General features: G+C 41.7%; 1 protein-coding gene across 1 annotated transcript in view; it reads left to right on the plus strand.

Moving 5' to 3' along the window:
* PRKN (parkin RBR E3 ubiquitin protein ligase) overlaps positions 1–19,252 on the plus strand; it is a gene marked incomplete at its 5' end in the record, with an annotated part of 1,032,625 nt that overhangs the window by 223,929 nt on the left and 789,444 nt on the right. The window contains 1 exon segment of the mRNA NM_001044603.2: positions 85–206. Coding sequence (NP_001038068.2) covers positions 85–206 — 122 coding nt within the window.

The following is a 19,252-nucleotide window of genomic DNA, read 5'->3' on the forward strand; positions in this document are numbered from 1 at the left end:
TCCTGAGAGTAACTTAGTTTTAAAATCTGTCTCAATTTGAATTCGGCATTGATTGGCTACTTCCTCTGCCTTTTTTTCCCCCAGCAGATAGACCAACCAACAAGAGCTTTTATGTCTATTGCAAAGGCCCCTGTCAAAGAGTGCAGCCAGGAAAGCTCCGCGTGCGGTGCAGCACCTGCCAACAGGCAACCCTCACCTTGACTCAGGTAAGGAGATGCGATGTGGGCAGAGACTGCCCTAAAAAATGAACATGTGCTTCCAGAGCTGCCTTTGGGATTTCTAGCCAGATATCACCCATCACTAAAAGTAAAAGACTTCTGTGGGGTTTTAATGGTTAACGGTGTCTGAAGTTTCATTTAAAAATATAGCGCTTTGTGCAAGTTTAGGTAGTACAGGGTCATTGCCCCCGTTTCTTTAATCCAGGCCTAGTGAAAGGAAATACAGAGGCTGCTTTTATAACAAAAAGGTCTGGGGGATGTCTTTTAAAAGCAGCCTCTTTTAAGGGTCCTCCTAAGATCCTGGAAACGTTTCAAATCTCGAGCTGTGTGATGGGAACAGGGTTGTGTGCATATGTCAAAATTCACTGGACTATTCACTTAAGATCGGTGCCCTTAAAAGTTGCGAAATGTAAGTTATACCCCAATTAAAAAAACGAAAAGGAAAGTTGTGGCTCAACGAAGAGTATGCATATGAAACAGGCTGGAAAGCCCAGCGTGCTGTGGCCTCTGCTTGTTTTGTGCAGTCCACGAGCTGTGAATTTTTTTATTTGCATTTTTAAGTGCTTGGGAAACATCAGAAGAATAATACTGCGTGACGTGTGAACATGACGTGAGATTTAAATTCCAGGTCATAATAGAGCTTTGTCAGGTCGGGGTCCGTGGCCCCCCCCCACACCTGTGCAGGTTATCTACGCCACTCTTGTGCCCCAGAGCAGGGGTGACGGGATGGCTTGCAAAGCTGGACACGTTTACTCTCTGGCCCTTTAGAGAAAACGTTTGCTGACCGACCCTCGATATAAAACAGACACGGCTAGTCTGTAACTTCAGCGTGATCATCGCGTAGGGTTTGGATGAATGTGATGTGGCTGCTAATGTGTGTAGAGGTGTGGGGGCCATTCCGGCCCCCTCAGGGGTGAGAGCACAGCCAAAGAGGCACAGAAGGACAAAGAGCTTTAGGTGAGTCCCGGGGCTGAAGTGTAGAGCAGCACCCGCTACCACGCTGGTCCTGATGGTGGCTCGAAGATTTAGGTTTCATTCTGCAGGCCCTGGGGGCGAAGGTCAAGTGTAACAAACAAAGACCACCTGTACGATGATGTTTTAAGACTGTTTCTTGGTGCTGCAACAATTTGTTACTGGGATTGAAACTGCTGATAGATTGAAAGCAAAGAAATTAATCAATCAATTGTTTATAGGGTTCAAGGGTGAGGAGCCAGAGGGCCCAGTTTAGGGAGAAGCCTGGCCAAATGGGTGCAAGGGGAGCTGTGAAAGAACCCAAAGGATGCAGGAAGAAAGGGGGGACTGAGGGTCCCTGACTCCAGTCTGGGGAAAATGGTGGAATTACTCAAAAATGTAATTCAGTATTTCACTACGATATAGCATTTCAGCTACGTAGACAGATCTACTCAGAAAGACAAGTCCATGAAGGAGGACCAGGCTGGTCCTGACGCAGTGGAGTAGACCTTTGTCTGGGTGTCCTTGAACAGTGCTTCTGTCCGGGAAATGTGCTGTGCTAAAGTCTCACGGCTGTTCTTCCACCTGATTCTCTCCTCCGCCTCTAACCTTTCACAGTGCAATAAGCAGCCTCTTCTAGCCCTTTGATCTGTACTCCAGTCCTGGTTGCTTCGACTCCCAATGGCTCTTGTAAAAACAGCAGTAAAACATTATTATTGAACGACAAGCTTAATTATTTTCATGCATTATCTCATTTAATTATTTCCTAACACTCTGAGTTAAGCGCTGTTACTAACCCTGTTTTAGATTTGAGAAAAATGTGGCTTAAAGAGATTAAGAAAACAAGAACTTCTCAGTGATGGACAAGGGCTAAATCAGGCTGTGTGATCAAATGCTTTAAGCTCTGCAGCCTCCTCCTTTTTACTGCACAGACGTCTCTACCCTGAGGGTCATGTGCTCAAATATCTCTGATGATGAGACAGGTGATTTAAAAATTAAGTCCAATGTAGGCAGTAGGGTGTGATGAGAACTGTGGTTGATGGAGGAGGCCAAGGCACACGTACAGGAGGCAGCTCTTCCAGTTGTTAGCAGGTGGGCAGGGCAGGGGTGGGGGGGAGGCGCTTGCTGTGGCTGACCAACCTTTTATTTAATCAGGAGAAGCCATCAGTGTGGAATTTGATGTGGAATTTCTCACTTAAAAATATGCTCCGTGGGGGGAGGGGATAGAAAGCAAACAAAAGGGAAAAAACAGCCTGCAGTACCTGCTTAAATGTACTGAACCAAAGAAGAGTGTTGTAGTGGTTAAATAATATGTTACTGTTAAGTGCTTGGCAGAGCCTGGCGTGTGGTAAACTTTGATTAAAGTAAGGTATTGTTGGGAGTTCCCGCGGTGGCCCAGTGGGTTAAGAATCCGACTGCAGTGGCTTGGGTTGCTGTGGAGGTGCGGGTTCAGTCCCCAGCCCAGGGACATAGGCCTCAGTGCCACCTTTAAAAAAAAGCAAAACGAAACTAAGGCCTTGTTGAGAAGCATTCTGGTGTGAGCCTAAGACAAAGATTCTGGAGCCAGGCTGCCTGGCTTAGACTCTCCACTTCATTACATTGCTTACGTTACTTCATTACACTGCCATCTGTTAGCTGGCATGAGGGTATCTATTTTTTGTTTGTTGTGAAAATTCGTTAATATATGAAAAGCACTTTGAAAGATAGCTGGAACATGCATACTTAGAAATCTTAAAATTATCGTCATTTGGCTACCATTACTATCATTAATATTCACGTAGTTATTTTGTATATTTACATATACACATATGCATGGAGACACTTATATGTGCTTTACTGTGGCATCAGCCAGCCTTTGGTCAACTCCCTTCAGAGAAGCTCCGAGCTCCATGGTGGAGTCAGGTCACCTGCTCACCTGGACCAGGGCTTCCTTGGAGGGATGATCTCGGCCATGCAGTGGCCGCAGCTCAGCCACATCTCAGATGCCCACTCCCAGGACCACCCTGGACTTTGTCCCTTCACAGCTGACAGTGTCAGCTCCACGTTTGATTATTAAACCCAGGCTTTTATTTCCCTACCTTGTTTTTCACTCTGCACATTGTTCACTCCCCTCTTAAGTTTTTGTAGAACTATCTGGCCATTCCTCCCCTCATAGGCCAAAGTTCACCTGTATGATTGTAGATGTCATTGCATTTCTGTTCTACATTCTGTGCCGCTGCCTGTCTATAGTCCAAGCATCTGTAAGCCTCCTAAGATCAGACAGCCTGTCAGTTGGAGTCCCTTTCTTATTTCCAGCACCTCGCACGGTACCTTGTCCGTAGCAGATGGCATCTGTATTTGAACTTTGACACACTGACTCAACAGATTCACAACCTTTAGAAATTCTATTTGGCACTTAATAATCTTATTAAGCATAGCAATTATAATTGTTGTACTAGACTCGACGTCTTTCCTTACATTTATATTCTGGTACTTGTATTTTTGTCTAATTCTCAGGACAGACCTGTAAAGTAGATATTATTATCCAGTGTTTTTTGCTTAGAGTCACCACAAAGTTAAGAAATGAGCCCAAAGTCACGTGGTTAACAGGTAGATGTTGGCTCCAGGACTGAAAAGTCTTTTCGGTGTTTCTGCAAAGCACTGGTCTTTTTTAGGATAGATTGCTTGCTATACAAATCTGGTAATAAATGTTCTATTATCCAACTCCTTCCCTCATATTTAAAATATCATTCAAAAATGCTCTTACAAAAATATGCTTAAGGGTTTAAAGAAAATGGAATCAAAGCTGATTGAAAGATTATGGACTGAATCCAGAGTTTTAGTACAGTTACTCAATGTAGCATAACTGGTTCCCAGCAATTGAATAGACCAGGCATATCAATTTTTTTAATAGCAAAAAATACTCACTCAGTAGTAGTTCCAAATAATATCTCTGTGGAGCAGCTGACTAATCACACTGCCAGCTGGTCTACAAGTTAAGTCTTGGCTGTGATGGAGCAGGTGCTGAACTTTGCTAAGAGGAAGGGTTTCTATTTAGAGAAAAGACAACTGTGAGGTTTCATTTTCCCAAACTTTATAAAGATCTACAACTCTGGTCAGGAAAAAAAGGAAAAAAAAGAAAAAAAGAAAGAAACAGGATGATGCGTAGTTGACTCGTTTGGGGAACAGATTGTAGTTTCCCTGATGTTTTGCAAGGAGCTTTTTATATACAAGGAGAAAAATTGGAATGTTCTTCGCCACCTGGGTTATTTTTTAAAACATTTTTTTTTTTTCTGGTCTGAAGAAGTAAGTCTGCAATAAGCCCCATGCCTTTCATGGATCTTACTGCCAATAACCTCTTAATTATTTTTTTGTTTGGGATTTATTCATAATTCCAGTATTTTCTCAAGACTCTCAAGTTTTACATATGAGATAATGGGCCACCTTTCACAGATAATATCTGAAGGTTTAATTGTTGTATGTTTCCTGTTTAATGTGGGACTTATAATAGATTGGCAAAGAAGACGTACAATCGTCTCTGTCACAGTGTTGAGAATGGGGACACTGAGGCCTGAAGTTGTGGCCTGACCTTGAGGGTAAGTCGAGAATCCGCTTACAGAGACACTAAATCTTCTTCCGTCTCCAAATCAAATGATCTTCTTCAATTCATGGTGACCTTGACCAAGGTTTCCATTAACCGAAAGAGCCTTTACCGAAAGGAACGCTCACTGGAAAATAGTGAGCTGCGACTGATTGGAAGAACATGGCATGCATCCAGTTTTCGGCTGCCTCTTCAGAGATTGTCCACTTATGTCCACACAGAAATGACACAGGATCGAACACAGAGGAAGGTCGCTTTGTCCAGGCATGTACGTTTCCGATTGTGTTCTTGAGCCATAAAATTAAAGCTTTAGAATAACGTATGTCACCACTGTTTCCCTCATTTGTGTGGAAAATCGAATGATGAGCAAATCATATACTCAGATTTTTTTTTTTATTCTAGAAAAGTGGGCAGGAAAAATAAGGTTTTCCAAGTTGTGTAGACTCTATACTGTTTTTAGACTAACTAGACATTAAAGAAGGAATTCATATTGGAATAAGAAATAGCACTGAGAGGCTTAAAGATGATTTTCCCTCTCGCCTTCTCCTGCCAAATTCAAGGTTAGAATGTCGATAGCCAGGGTTCCTTCCACCGTCTGTCCTGTCGTTAAATTATAAGTGTGGGGGTACAGAGTGAGCCTTCTGGTAAGGAAGAGATTAGATAGATAGATATAGGTATAGTCAGATGTGGCTCTGAGCTCCAGCTCTTGTAGCTCCCAGCACCAGTGTATATAAGCACAAGTCTGCCACAGATTGTGTGACTTGTTAAAATTTTCCCCGGACTGGTGAAACCTAGATGCTGCAGCTTCTGTCCCGGGATCACCCTAAGAGGGCTCCTCCTCCTGAGCCCTGCAGGCCTCCGCTCGCTCTCGCGGTCCCAGCCCTGTTCTCTCCCGCGCTGGGGATGCAGCATCCTGTCCTGTCCTGCATCATGCTCCAGCTGTTGCCCACATTCTAGATGGATCATCCCTCCTGTGAAAACAAAGCTTCCGTGATAGGAAGAAACTGACTGTTTTTCTAATAAGACACAGGCTTAGCATATGGTAAGGATGATTATGAGTAGAATCGCTTTTTGACTCTCGTGATAATTAGAAGATGCAAAGGGTGCAGAAGTGAGGCGGGAGAGCCCACAGCACACAGCGTGTGGAATGTTGGAATCTTGAGCTCTGAACTCTCTGGGAACCAAGAGCTGGAGAGAGTGGCTTCTGTGGTCCTTTGTCCATCGGATGTTCTGGACTTGGATTTTGAAGCAGTCGCTTATTGGCCGTGTGATTTGGGGACAAGTTGCTTAACTTCTTTATGTCTCAGCCTCCTTGAAATGAAAATTTCAATAAAGCTATTGTGAGGATTAAGTGACTTAACAAATTACAATGTTTAGAACAGTGCCTGGCACTGATAAACATCCAGAAACATTAACTGTCATTTCTTCCGATGAGGAAATGTTTTGCTTTTCTACCAAAAAAAAAAAAGGTTGAAGCAACTGCCGAACTCACATTGTAAACGCACACCTCTAGGCCTCTTCAGTTCTGATTAAGTTCCAAAGTGTTAATCCCTCCAGCACAACCTCTAGGTAAGCTGAGGTATCTGCCGTTAACATCTTTTTGTTTGCACTCAGTTTATTAGTCTTAAAATGAATCAGAAGCCAGCAGGTTACTGCAACCAAGAACTGTGGCTGATGTTTTTCCCCCCTACAATCACTGTAATTACTTTATCTCAAAAAGAACTTTATCTTTGCCACTCTAATGAGATACTCTGCCATGGAATAGCATTAAAGCTAAAAGGTTTCTGATGAGAAATGGTGCAATAAATAGAGTAAGATGTAAAATGCCTGGCATGATGGATTTTATTTAAAATTGGTTTATAGATTAGGAACAATTTATGTGAGGAAATTTATTAGAAACATAGTCTGAATGTATAATGATTCCTAAACTTAATTTTTGTTAGAGATTAATTGTTGATCAGGAGTTGGCGTACTTCCCTTCTTCATATTGAAACCTATTCTTACGTATGTAGTAAAGTCACATAGATAACACAGAAATATGGTAAAAACCGTAGATAACAGAGAAGGAGAACGGCTGGAATGGCTCCTCGGACTTGGCTTGAGCCCTGTGGTTCAGGGGAGACTGAGAGCAAAGAGTAGACAAAAGAGGTTAGTCATCAGCGCCTATGTAAAAACTGGAGCGAAAGCCAGAACCATCCACAGTGAGGGCTGGGGAGCAGAATGGAGCCCAAGGTCATTCTGGCACCAGGAGGATGCTGGCTAGGACGGCCAAATTAGCATGCAAATATACAGGGTGTTCTACTTATAAAGCTGATTTCAGATAAGCAATGAATATTTTGTTTTAGTAAATATATGTCCCAAACATTGCCTAGGACATAACTATACTAATTATTTTTAATCTGAAATTCAGATTGGCATCCTATACTTTAACTGGCCGTGACCTCCCACTTTGCAGGGACATCTGTGTAATGATTATTGGCACCGGGACTAGGGAGGCCCCTCCGTTGGCTTTTGGTCAAGCTGTGTAGGCAGACAGCAGCTGGAGGAAGAGGTGAAGAGCAAGAATGTCAAAGAGGGCATCGGGAGCTGACAAGCGGGAGGTTTACGTGTGGGGAACCCTCGCCTGGGGGTGCTAGAAATAAGAGGGATGATGCCAACACCCTTGAGTGAGAGTCGTCAGCCAGCAGCCTTCTGAATCACAATCACAACTTTCCTAGGTGGGAGTGTTTATTTCTGGAGAACGACTGATACGTGTTAATAAACCACGGGAATTTCTCATGAGAAAAACAAACAAAAATGATAAATACGTTCTTGCAGACTCAGTTTTTGCTACATTACAGTAATGTGAACATTAATAAAGAGTTTACAAACAGAAACTGAAAAAATACAAAGTTGCCTGTTGACATAAATAAAATGCTGTATATACATATAAAATTGTTTATGGAATAAGTACAGTGTTTTTCAGCCGAGCTGCCGGCAGCTTTAGGCAATAGCTAGTCACCATGTTATGTTCACAATTCACCATGTTATGTTATTTTAAATAGAGAAATTCTTACATTGAGAGCCTTTGTTACATGCTTAATATTTCAGAACTAAAATTTTCTTTGATCATATGTTATTAGTTGGAGTGATTTCCATAAATTGAAGCCTACATAAATGTTGGTCAGTGTTGGTAATTCACTGACATTTCTTTCCATCAGGCTAATGAGTTTCTGTTGGACTCCAGTGGAGGAGGTCTTTCACTGCTTCTTTATTTGGAGGCTCTCTGTATTAGTAACTGGCTTTTTAAAATAAAGATTTTGCTTTAAAACTCTTTAAGAAAGAGGAAAAATAAAATAGTCTCGCTGATGCATGTCCTCAGAGCATACCTTTAGAACAACCAGTAGCATCAGAAGTCCCTGGAGGAATGGGTACTTACCAAGCATGTACCCTGCACAGTGCTGTAAATAGTGCCTCACCGTTTCTGCTTTGATACTTAGACATACTCCTGACCCGTGATGCTAGCGTGAAAAATCTCTAAACTGTGGGCAGGAAGTTTAAATCGCACTCTTCTTAAAAGAATGTGTATGCCTTTTAAAAAGTGTTTTGGGTTCTCTATTGTCTTCTTCCCAAAGTACATTGATTTATTGTGTATGTATGTATACGTGTGTGTATGTATGTATATATAAAATACGTATGAGTATTATTAATAGCTATTATTGAATGTTTACCAGAAACCAGTTTGTAAGGTCTACACTTCACCTCAAAGCCACGTTTAATTGTGACGTTGTTTGAATAATGCTCCCTCTGATTTTCATATACAAGCATTGTTATGACAATGAGGTACCTGATGCTAACGTCGTTTGCTTCCTGTGGAAACTATGATAAAAGTTTTCCAGCGTATGTCAGTCAGTACTGACGTGTGGGCATCGGTCTATTTAATTGGAATTTGGTTGCGCTATGTAGAATTTTATTCATTATTTAGGAATAAAACATTTATAAGAGAAATATTTTGGGCACTACCTAGAAGATTTGACAAAAATCACAAGCTAAATACGTTTATAAAACATAAAGGATAAGATAAGATTTTTTAAAGAAAATTTATCTTTTTAAAAATATTTCTATTTTAAAATATAATTTAATATTTTATTATTTGATCTTAAGTTTCAGTTAAATATATCGTATTTTGAAACAGGATTGCTTTGTTTATTGGTTAACCACGCTGTTCACTGGCAGCGATAGAACACCTGTTCAACAGAGGCTTTTCCCATAAGGACTTAAGTGGTGTCTTAAGGCACTGACTGGGTTATTTGAACCTTTACTATCTACCATGCTTCATGTCACAGCACCAGGCATCGTGGCATTACATCTGCAGGCAGGTCAGGATAAGGGGAAGCAGCCAGGACTGTCTCATTTATTTAAAAAAAGAAGTCATAAGATGATAATTTTTAGAAGCCTCTTTGCAGGCTTCCCTTTACATCCCATTGTTCATAACTTGGTCACTAATAATTACAAAGGAAACTTGAAAAGCAACTGTTTTCCAAAGGCAAACGGTAGCTGTGATTGGCTCCAGCCAATTGATTTTTCCACTGGTTTCAGTCCATTTCTTCTCCAGTCAAAATCACAGTTCTACTAGTAGGGAGCAAAGATGAGATAGACATTGGGTGGGCAATGATTAATGGCTGCCGTATGTGTAAAGGCATAATTATTTTAGATCACTTCTCATCAATGGTCTCATCAGTGTCTCTACTGAGTCTAAATTTTACTGTCATATACTCTGTATCACTATGGCTGCACAAGGGATTTAGTTGGTCTTGAACTTGTGTGTGAAATGCCATTGTTTCAGCAGTTGTTTCTATACATAAATGTACCTCCTTGGTTTTCCACGGATTGAAAATTATCTATGATCCATTTGACCACTTAGAAGCTTTATCAAGAATTGTGGAAGGAAAAAACAGATCATCGGGGCAGCTGGTTCATTTATTTGTTCTTTGCTTAAGAAGAAAATGGCTCAAAAACCTCACTGGGCAAAGAGAAATAGAATTTAGTAGTTCTTTTTTACTCCACAGTACATGTTTCTCAGTGCTTTATAAAGAATGAACACATTACCTAGCACTGATAAAATATGAGGGGCGGAAGAGTCACACTGAGAGACCGACAGAGTTAGGCAAGCCAGCGCAGATCAGGACTGCGTTATGTTTTTGCAGTTACTTCACTGAAGCATTGATGTTTATGCAGGCATACCATCTTCTATCTGGGAATATCAAGCTACCTGCATAAATGCATCATTGAAGCCAGGTGAGAAATGGAGAGATTAATTGACTTTACTGGGGTCCACTGTGAGAAAGGAGCCAACCTGAAAATGAAATCTGGAGAACCAGAGTTTCGATTCTAATCGAAAGCACCCATATTGAGTTACATTTGTTTCCTTACTGTGGCTGAGGGAGAGTAGAGCCTTGCTCTGCAGCTGTTTCCTGAAAAGAGTCCAATTTATTAGACTGTGTTTCCTAAAGTGGGAATGGAGATTTGGATAAAAAGTAAATCGCGGGTGTCTTCCTTTAGTGAGGAGACAGTGGGAGAGCATTGGTACCCTTGGAAAGTAGAAAATTATGAAATTAAATGGGAAGCTGTCATGGATTACGACAGGTCATTATTAGTGACCAGCTGGCTCCACTGGTTTGTTGGAGGCATAATGCTAATGGAGTTAGAGTCTTGGACATGAGCTGTTCTAACCCTACAGTACTTGCTAGTATGAGTAAACTCGGGGCTCTCCCAGCTAATGTCATGAACTATATTTCTATCTAGTGTCAGAATGACCTGGAGTATTCTTTATGTCTATTAAAGTTTCATTTGTACATTGGGGATATCGTATTAATTTAGAAAGCCATCCTATTAAACATTCACTGACCTACTGCCTACAGTTAAAATAATCAGATATGGCTGTTGTTTAAAGAATCCGATATGGTCATCATCTCATGGACAAATGAGCTTTTTCCTTTGTAGCTGTTAACAATAAATGAAAAATCATGTTTTTCTCTTTCTTACTGAATAGCATATCCTATTTAAAGTAGTTTAGGTAGAAGGTCACTGTAAACAAAAACAATACACTCTGTAAATTTTGTAATTTTGCTGTAAAGCTAAGATTTAAGCTTTGCATAAGCAGATATAGGAAAGTTGGTACATGTGTGTGGGACCACAAAATGAATGAACTGTGACCAAGAAGAAAAGAAGAGAAGAAACACTCTGTCACTTGGCTACCCTTCCACCCTAATCCATTACTCAATTCGGTGCCTTGAGGCAGGGACTGTAGATCCCATCTTTGTGCTTTACCAAAGTGCCTAATGCGTAGGGAATATTTAGATCTCTTTTGTGAAATAAATGAATAACTGAACAAACAGCATTATAATCACTCTGTGCCTTCATTTACCTGGAACCTTAGAAAAGAAATGGACTTTGTAGTCCATTCTTCTGCTAGACGACCATTAGTAATGGAGGAATCATTGCTTTTCCAGTTAGCTCACTCTCTGCATTGTACAGAATTCTAATTGATAGTTATTTGACCTGAAATCTGTCTTCACCCATAAATTGTAGCTCTGCTCATTTAAAATAGAACAAAATCCAAGGAATGTTCCATCTGTTGGCTCTTCAAATGTTTAAAGCAGCTAAAATGATTCACTTCCTAGAGCTTCCTTTTGCTGCTAAATGTATGGCTTTCAAATGTTACAAAGGCAGAAAGTATCTCCTTGCCTCAAAGAATTTACTTTTCTGTGAACAGCTTCAGAGTTACAAGAGGTATAGCAAGAGTGTGAAAGAAAAACCATGGTTAGAATTGGGATGTACCAGGAGGCAGAGCCAGCAACTATGTCTCAGTGTTTAATTCTGATGAGAGCTAAGGAGAATAGACAGGGAAAGTTCTTCCTTGACTGATAACTGTCCTGGGGTAGATTTGCACTCTCAGAAGCTGGCAAGTGTGAAAGCAGACTCTGTCTCGTTGGCTCCTGTACCAGTGGTTTGGGGAATTTCAGCCTCACCTGCAGGGATGTGCTGTTGCATCTCCTCCAGCACTGACTGCTCCCTCTGCTCCTGGCTTCTCTCTGGTTCTTTACCCAGTTTTCTCTGTTTGAATCTCTCAAGCCTTCCAGAAAGTCTTCCAGATTACATGAAATGGTATCAGTGAGGCTCTTACTCTTTCCAGAGGGGAACACTTACACATGTTTTGTTCTTGTTTTTAATTTTTTTAAATTTCCCCAATACATTATTTTTTTTTCCTACTATACAGCATGGTGACCCAGTTACACATACATGTATGCATTCTTTTTTCTCACATTATCATGCTCCATCTTAAGTGACTAGACATAGTTCCCAGTACTACACAGCAGGATCTCCCATTGCTAATCCATTCCAAAGGCAAAAGCCTGCATCTATTAACCCCCCACTCCCAGTCCATCCCACTCCCTCTCCCTCCCCTTTGGTAACCACAAGTCTCTTCTCCAAGTCCATGATTTTCTTTTCTGTGGAAAGGTTCATTTGTGCCATATATTTGATTTACATTGATTGGATTAGGAAGATGTGGTACATATACACAATGTAATACTACTCAGCCATAAAAAAGAACAAAATAATGCCATTTGCAGCAACGTGGATGGAACTAGAGACTCATACTGAGTGAAGTAAATCAGAAAGAGAAAGACAAATACCGTATGTTTGTTTTAACAAACTTTGGGGTCACAGGCAGAGCCCAAGGTAACTATATCAACAAGAACTAGTTGTCTGGATTGACCAAGTGAGATTCAGATCCAGGCACCCTGTCTCCCTGTCTCCCCCTAACTTAGAAGGACCATATCAAGCACTCCAAGTCATTTCATGTTTTCTCGATGTAAAATGAAAGGTGTGTCTGGTTGTGTTGGGAGGTGGATGCAATACAGTTTTCAACACGGAAATCATCCATGAATGATTTCCACCCGATCTCCAACACTCCAGCCTTCACATATACACTGTAGATAAAGAATTTAAAAAACTATGTCCTGTAGTAGACAAGTACTTTCCACTCAATTTTGCTGTGACCCTAAAACTGCTCTAAGATAACAACACTTATTTTAAAAATTCTGTCTCTGGTTTTTATTTTATTTTATGTCATTTCATTTTATTTCATTTTTACCTTTTAGGGCTGCACCTGTGGCATATCGAAGTTCCCAGGCTAGGGGTCCAATCAGAGCTTCAGCTGCTGGTCTACCCCATGGCCACAGCAACTCGGTATCCAAGCTGCATCTGAGACCTACACCACAGCTCACGGCAACGCCGAATTCCTAACCCACCGAGCGAGGCCAGGGGTCGAATCTGCATCCTCATGGGTGCGCCTTGGGTTCGTTTCCCCTGAACCACGGCAGGAACTCCCTATCGCTTTTTTTCAGATTTGTAAATGTGTGTGTAGAATCAACACCTCTCTTGGTTTACCGTCTCTGTTGTATCTGGTGCTCCAGTTGAAACCTCTGGATATAATATAATATATCTATTACATTATAATGCTCTATTACAAGAGCTTAATCTGCAGAGGCTTTAACAATTTAAAAAGTATTTCTGTGTACATCATCCTGATTTATAGGACAACCATGTTAACTGGGAAAGGTAGGCACCGCTATTTCTATTTGTACCTGAGAAAACTCTATGAGCATCATAGAAAAAGAAAATCACCAAGGCGTCAGTGTGAGATGGGCTCTAACTTGAACCAAAATGGTAGGGGGACAGTCTGAAGATTTTCTCCTTCTGCTACATCACCTCCTGTCTTCGCAGGAAGCCACATCATTATTTTTAACGCTGCGTGCTCCGTGGGTTCCCTAAGGCATTGACAATATTTTAAGTGTGCAGGATCATTGTCATCGTTTTCTTCTGAGATATTCTTAAATTTTCTTTGATTTATATTTCGGAGGCCCCATCTTGGTTGAGGCCACAGGTGCCGCTGACATGTTCTTTGCTAAATGTCATGTTACAGCTGTTCCAGCCATCTATTAAATTCCATCGCATGGTATCAAGATAATAAGTACTGCAAATTAGCGGAAATGTGGGCCCTTGGTACCACAGGGCTGCTGTCATTTAGACGAAGCTAATGCTACCTCGTCTTTCCTGGAGAGAAAAAGATCTTCAAGTCACTTATAATGAAGGACACGGAAGACACTGGAATTTGCCATTTTTAACCTGAAATCTTGTCCTTCCTAGTGTTTTCTTAGGCAACATGCATGACTTTTAATATGGACTTAAATCATTTTAATTTTCATTTGGAACAGTATGTTCAGTGAAAGGTATTTATTTCTTTTATTTGGAGTATTGTGATTTTTAAATTTTTTTCTTGGAGTGTAGTTGACTGACAATGTTGTATAAGTTTCAGGTGTCCAGCAAAGTGAATCAGTCACACATGTAAATATATCTATTCTTTTTCCCTGGTAGGTTATTACAAACTATTGAGCAGATCTCCCTGTGCTGTATAGTAGCTTCTTGTTAATCACGTATTTTGCACAATAGTGTGTATGTGTTATTATTCCCATCCTCCTAATTCCTCCCCCCCATAGTTTGCCCTGTGATAACCATAAGATCGGTTTTGAAATCTGTGAGTTTGTTTCTGTTTTATTAGTAAGTTCCTTTGTATCATTTTTATTAGATTTCACATATAAGTGATACCATATGATGTTTGCCTTTGTCTGACTTACTTCACTCAGTATGATAATGTCTAGGTCCATCCGTGTTGCTGCAAATGGCATTATTTCAGACTTTTTAATGGCTGAATAATATTCCATTGTGTTTATGTACCACATCTTCTTTATCTATTCCTCTGTTGATGGACATTTAGATTGCTTCCATTTCTTGACTATTGTAAATAGTGAACATTAGGGTGCGTGTATCTTTTCGAATTATGGTTTTCATACCCAGGAGTGCTGGATCACATGGTAGCTCTATATTAGTTTTATAACGACCCTCCATCTTGTCCTCCATAGTAGTTGTACCAATTTATATTTCCACTAGCAGTGTAAGGAGGTCCCTTTTCTCCACACCCTCTTCAGCACTTAGTATTTGTAGGGAAAAGCATGTTTTGAAAGGGGATGGGCAGAAGAGTAAATTGGTACAAGTATTAGTTTCTATATGTGATTCTAGTCTATCATTTACTGGAGAAAACATCTTGGGTTTACCTATTACAACTTGAAATTTAGTCAATATTTGCTTTCAAATGGTTATGTATTGTGTTGAACTTAGGAAATTCCAATGTGTTTAGGGGAAAAAAAATCTGTAAGACTGGAAAATTTGCTGTAGTGTTTAGGTGAAGTACAACTAAATAACACCACAAATCTAGGAACATGTCAATTTATGTGTTCAGAAAGCCCAATGTAAATGTCATAAAAATGCCATTTTATCCTGTTAGGTGAGGCTTTCTTAAGTTTTGTCGAAGGGAAGCCCAAGGTGGAAAAAGCATAATTTTCTTTGAGTTTTGTTTTTTAAAATTATGTTTTTATGTATAAGAGTTTTGAAATAAATGCCTCATTTAGAGAGCAAAAACAGTACCATTAGAAAGTGGAGAAAATTGATTGCCTTTGCATTTCTCATTGATCTATATACAAGTGCTTCTCAATCCTGATCACTCTGTTTGAAATTTTAAAGTATCTGTGAAATCTGCATCTTTAACTTCACTGGAGGATCAAGATGGAAAACAAATCAGAGAGAGGAAGCTCAGAGAGGAAATTGTGGAAGAGTGATCAAGAGAAAGAAAGGGCCGTGTTGGAGTTCCCACTGTGGTTCAGTGGTAACGAGCCCGTGAGGACACGGGTTCAATCCCAGACCTCACTCAGTGGGTTAAGGATCCAGTATCGCCCTGAGCTGGGGTGTACGTTGCAGATGCGGCTTGGATCCTGTGTTTCTGTGGCTGTGGTGTATGTAGGCTGACAGCTGCAGCTCCGATTCAGCCCCTAACATGGGAACCTCCATATGCTGCAGGTTTGGCCCTAAAAAGCAAAAAAGAAAGAAAGAGAGGGAAAGAGAGGGCAGTGTATAGGTTTTATTTCTTTTTTTGTCTTTTTTTTTTAGGGCCACACCTGCGGCATATGGAGGTTGCCAGGCTAGGGGTGGAATCAGAGCAACGCCAGATCCTTAACCCACTGAGCGAGCCCAAGGATTGAACCCGCATCCTCATGGATAATAGTCCATTTCATTAACCACGCAGCCACAATAGGAGCTCCTGTTTTTTATCTTATAGTAACTTTATGGCATACTTGTCATCACAGGATTTTATTGGGCTGCAATGGTTTGGGAGATTCTAGTTGAGTCCATAAGATGACAGGCTATTTGAATTTTTTAAATTTTAAGTGTATTTTCTAAAACTAAAAAGAGGAGAGGATGAAAGAAGAGTGTGCAGTGGTTACTTGGCTATTGCAGAAATGAGATGTGTCCTCAGGGGCGGGGAGTGCTTCAAACTTTAGAAAAGTATGATGGCTTGTAACCCAGGGGCCTAGAAATGAGAGGGCCTGGCTTTGATCACAGACAGTTAACGACACATCAGCAACAAGGACCCAGCTGCACGCTTCACAGTTCGCTGTTTGGTCGCCATTTGAATTCCTTCAAATATCTGTCCTTTGGCCTGTGAAAATTTAGTTTTTATGACAGAGAGGCTTACAGTCTCTCTACCCCTTACTGAGTCAGGAGAGGACGTGAAATTCTTTCACTGAGAAATCCCTTTCATAGGCTGCCGCTTGTCGGAGTTTAGGGGTACCCCCAGAGTGGCTCAGTAAAGACATTGGATAATCTTACAGAAGATGATTAACCGTCAGACCTGAACTAGCTCCAGCCTCGTAGGAAAAGTGTCTCAGGCCACTTTCAGCTATAGACCAGGTTCCCAGACACAAGACCCCCTCAAAGCCACATTTTCTCCTTAGAATCTTGTTACTGGAGTTCCCGTCGTGGCGCAGTGGTTAATGAATCCAACTAGGAACCATGAGGTTGCGGGTTCGGTCCCTGCCCTTGCTCAGTGGGTTAATGATCCGGTGCTGCCATGAGCTGTGGTGTAGGTTGCAGACGCGGCTTGGATCCCGCGTTGCTGTGGCTCTGGTGTAGGCCGGTGGCTACAGCTCCGATTAGACCCCTAGCCTGGGAACCTCCATATGCCTCGGGAGCGGCCCAAGAAATAGCAAAAAGACAAAAAAAAAAAAAAAAAAAAAAAAAAAAGAATCTTGTTACTCTCCATCACCTTATGTTTTGCCATCTAGATAGTATCCTTCTTCCTGGTGCATATAATTCTCAATGTGAGAAAATATTGTGTGCCCCCCCCCCCACATTTAAAAGCCAAACACAGTGCAGCCTTGCTGGGCAGAACATTTGATGCATTTGAGGCCACTGAGTTGTGGAAAATATCGTTTTGCCAATGAAATGCAAATGTGCATTACCCCAGCACTCGTGCATTTATAGAAATTCTTTTTTGTAATCATTTCTTCAAATCAGCAGAAAAGCACCAATAGTAACTTGTCATATGTGTTGTAAAAGTTGGCAGAAATGACCCAAAAATAATGGGCTTTAGAAGGAGGTGAAAAGCAGATTTCACAAGACCTTAGTTTGAGTGTTGCAAACAATATGGTAATTATTCAATTGTGGACTAAATTTAAAACACAAACACATTTTGGATGGCCATGATTGGATTTATCATTAAGCAGCAATTATTAGATTCACCATGATAAAAGCACAGCATGGTATGTGATCCTATAAACGAAGTCCAAAGCATGTCTGTTTTCAAAGGTTCCCACTCCAGATGGAAGACCAATCACATCGGGAACATTCCAGTAGCAAGGAAGCGTGGACCCTCTAATAGACAGGCTTCCCCACAGCTGCCCTGGGGGGAAGATGCTGGGGCCTTTACAGGTCACAAATCAAGCGCCCCAAATCTCATCCAGCCATAGCCTTTCCCCACCTCTATGGGCGGGACCTCTCTGGGCAGAGAGTGATATGGCGAAGGGTGGTGAGTAGGTCTAGAGGAGCAAGGAGAAAATAAGTGGCACACGTTTACCACAAACTATGGATTTGATTAGCCAGTGATTCAGAATCTTAGCAGATACAAAGTGGCTCCACAGGGCTGCAGCTGAGGCTTTGCCTCTGCCCCTGGGTTCCTCAAGGGTGTGTGCATCTGCCATGGTACCGTCCACCCTGGTGAATCCTGCCAGACTTGAGACAATGGCGAAAATCTTGCTGGGAGGTGGAGGTTTTGACAGAAGTTTCTGGTTAGAATAAGCATCACAAGCAGTGACCCTGAACCAGAAGAGAAACTAAAAAGATAGAGGATGTAGAGAGTGGGGGAGAAGAGAAAGGCATCAAAGAGTGATGGACATGTAGTTTTGTAATAAAAAAATGAAGGTGCCAGAGGTGGTCTGGGAAACCAGATTGATGTGGATGTCAGCCGTTAAGACATGGGACACTGAGAGAGCAATCGGTGTGAGTCACACAGTCGTTGCCTCCAGACGCCCGAAACCGTTTCAAATTTCAGCTGCGTTTTGGACATCCATCCGGGTGGAGGTGCAAAGGAAGCAGCTGGATCTTCAGACCTGGTGCAATCTTTGACCTTTGCCCCCGAAATGCACTCGTTCGCTGGTAGAAGCTGTAAATGTGTTTTAGCGAGAAAGTCCTCTGGTGTTTCTTCCAGACTCTTGCCGGAATGCCAGGAGGAGCCAGCGCACCTGACTGGAGCTGGTACCTGGCCATCCGAGTTTTTAAATTCAGGTGCTGTACTTGCTCCTGCTTGGGCGTCAGGACACCCTCCTCATTTATAAGGTTGTCTTTCCCCAGGTGACCCTTCACTATCTCTTGGGAGTTGACTTCTGCTAGATCAGCCCCTCCTGCCCTCCGGGCAGGCCTCCTGGGCATGACTGAAACTAGGGCCGGTGCTGTGCATCCTCGGGCAGAGACCTCTGCACAAGTGAAACAGCATTTCACTTCTATTTAGCAGTTTATACTGGACGTCTTTGAACACAGCACTTTTCATCAGGTGTTCTCCACTCTAACTATAAATGCAGATGGAATCACAATGCTAAGCGTGATGTTTGCACGCCAAGCAGCATCTGTGTTTAATAACTGCAGTTTAGGGTATTTTGGCAGCCAGAGTCCTAGTGTACCGAGTGTCCCAGCAGCACAGCAAGGAACCTGCCAGCCCCTCTTCTCCTCCAGGGTGGCCCTGGGGACGCAGACAAGATGTGTAGAGATAACTAATTTTAGATGCAATTCCTTTCCTTCTACACACATTATTTGTGAGGCTTGGGTGTAAACAAGAGAAGAGCTGGGAATTCAGGCCACTGATGTTCTGTTTATGCATATTCTGGGATGCACATCTCCCTCACATCTGACTCATCGCTGAACTGAGAACTGATTGTCTGTTTGGACGGCAACGCAGCCAGATGCTTCTTCCTAGATTCGTGACCTTTAGCCAGACCCTTAATCTTTTAACGTTTCTTTTCTCCCTTTAAAACGAGGGCTGTTGGCGACGTTATCTTAGCATCTCTCCCTTGTC

This window comes from Sus scrofa, chromosome 1 (genome assembly GCF_000003025.6).
Source record: "Sus scrofa isolate TJ Tabasco breed Duroc chromosome 1, Sscrofa11.1, whole genome shotgun sequence".
Taxonomy (NCBI): domain Eukaryota; kingdom Metazoa; phylum Chordata; class Mammalia; order Artiodactyla; family Suidae; genus Sus; species Sus scrofa.